Source organism: Cyprinodon variegatus, unplaced genomic scaffold (assembly GCF_000732505.1).
Source record: "Cyprinodon variegatus isolate N-32 unplaced genomic scaffold, C_variegatus-1.0 Scaffold1694, whole genome shotgun sequence".
In the NCBI taxonomy this organism is placed as follows: Eukaryota; Metazoa; Chordata; class Actinopteri; order Cyprinodontiformes; family Cyprinodontidae; genus Cyprinodon; species Cyprinodon variegatus.
This window is the reverse complement of record NW_015152147.1, coordinates 55,346-57,552: the sequence shown is the minus strand read 5'-3', so window position 1 is coordinate 57,552 and position 2,207 is coordinate 55,346. Positions and strand designations below refer to the sequence as shown.

Here is a 2,207-nt window from a genome sequence, read left to right as displayed (position 1 = left end):
TTAAATTTTTATTTCAAGTGGCATTAAAAAGTCTTAAAAAGTCTTGAATTTAACTCTCCTGATGCTGCAGGAACCCTGAGCAGAGAATACAGCGGAGAGGAGGTTTGAACCCGATCACACAGAATCAACGGGAAGCAGAAGTCTCTGCATAAGCTGAGCAGTCCTGGCTAATAGCATCTTTTTCCTATTAAGATAAATGAGCTTAGATTAAAGTAACTCAGATTTCAAACAGATTCCCTGCTGTGTATCAGGCTCACAGACTGAGGAGAAGACAAAACAGACACAACGGGTCAGGAAGGTATGAACACAGCTGCAGATGGCGCCGCCTTTTCCTGGGAAACTAGCTTAGACAGGTTAGCGCTGGACTGGTCAGGTTTATAGACGGCTGTTAGAATTTGTCTCGTTTTCCCTCCGGATGAAAAAATGAAATTAATCGTCTTGATTGTTCTTTAATTTGTCTGAAGAGAATTCCACCATTTTAACCCGACCAGAACCAATCAGAAAACCCGACCAGAACTGGTGAACTGGAAAATGACCTGAGATGACACGATGTGACTTGGAGCTACAGAAATAAAACTGGATTTATTTCATTAAAAATCAGGAAATCTCATTAAATTATCATTTTTTTAAATTAAGGCCCTAATTGGCATTAAAATTCATTAAATCTGTTTATTGTGGCATTTAAAATGCTTTCTTTTAAAAAATAGTTTATAAAAACAATTTAGTCAAACATTTTATATCACGATATATTTGTGTGGAACTGCTTCCGGTTGATGGCAAAGCCGTAAGTTCAGAAAAAGCTACAGAATGGAGGAAAAAGGACAATTTCAACTAAAGTGGCGGGAAAACGAGGATACATGTCTGCAGCCTGATGACGGCATTATAATTATTATAATAATTATTATTATTAATATTATAAAAGAGCATTAAAAAGCATTAATTCCTGTATAAAGCCTGTATTTATTTCTACGCCTGCTGGTGTGTTTCCAACTCCAGGCCACCGGGGGGGGCTATGAGGGGGACGAGTACCTAAACGCAGAGCTGGTCTTTCTGGACATCCACAACATTCATGTGATGCGGGAGTCGCTGAAGAAGCTGAAGGACATCGTCTACCCCAACGTGGAGGAATCCCATTGGCTGTCCAGCCTGGAGTCCACCCACTGGCTGGAGCACATTAAGGTAAGAGCCGCGCGTTGACCTCCGCCGCACGCCGCCGCTCCGTGCGTTAAAACCCTGTGCTGTTCAGCTGGTGCTGTCAGGAGCCATCCAGGTGGCCGACAAGGTGTCCAGTGGAAGCTCGGTTCTGGTGCACTGCAGCGACGGCTGGGACCGGACCGCTCAGCTCACCTCGCTGGCCATGCTGATGCTGGACAGCCACTACCGCACCCTGAGGGGCTTCCAGGTGCGCCTCGCCACTCAGAGCGCCGGAAACCAGCGTCAGACAATCAGCTGATCTTTGCTTTCTCTGCAGGTCCTGGTGGAGAAGGAGTGGATCAGCTTCGGTCACAAATTTGCATCTGTAAGATTATCCTGCTGATGGAGACGCTTCACGCCAGAAGGTTCCGTCTGGTTAGGAATGATGTCATTTTCTTTGTTTTAGAGGATCGGCCACGGTGACAAAAACCACGCCGACCAGGACAGATCGCCCATTTTCGTTCAGTTCATCGACTGCGTTTGGCAGATGACCAGACAGGTCGGTTAAACACTTCAGTTTGCAGATCGTTTAGATTTAAACCATATTAAAGTCAGAGGAAGTTACTGCTTTCAATTATAATAAATTATTTTATCGTTTTGTAAAAATGAAGAATAATTTTTTCTGCTCCTTTTCCTTCAAACTGTGCTGTAATATTTTTTTTAAATCTAAAATGAATAAAATAGAATTAAAGAAAGTGAGTTTTTCTGTTAACTGACAGCGGAGGAAAATCAAAGTAGATAATTTAGAATTTGGATGTTTAAAATGAAAATGGCTCCACTGTGACTGAAGCGTTTCCCCTCAGTTTCCCACAGCCTTCGAGTTCAACGAGCAGCTGCTGCTAACCGTCCTGGATCATCTCTACAGCTGCCGCTTCGGGACCTTCCTCTATAACTGTGAGAGCATGCGGGACCAGCAGGTGAGCGACCATCCGGGCTACACGCTGTGTTCACCTTACCGACACCTGAACTCGTTGCTAACGCTGCGTTCACCTTACCGACACCTGAACTCGTTG

At 44.2% G+C, this 2,207-nt stretch overlaps 1 protein-coding gene across 1 annotated transcript in view; it reads left to right on the top strand.

The window, feature by feature from the left end:
- Nucleotides 1-2,207, top strand: part of mtm1 (myotubularin 1) — a 14,713-nt gene that overhangs the window by 7,184 nt on the left and 5,322 nt on the right. Inside the window, exons 8-12 of the mRNA XM_015404320.1 lie at nt 997-1,179; nt 1,247-1,402; nt 1,472-1,519; nt 1,601-1,693; nt 1,998-2,111. Coding sequence (XP_015259806.1) covers nt 997-1,179; nt 1,247-1,402; nt 1,472-1,519; nt 1,601-1,693; nt 1,998-2,111 — 594 coding nt within the window. The remainder of the gene's footprint in view (nt 1-996; nt 1,180-1,246; nt 1,403-1,471; nt 1,520-1,600; nt 1,694-1,997; nt 2,112-2,207) is intronic.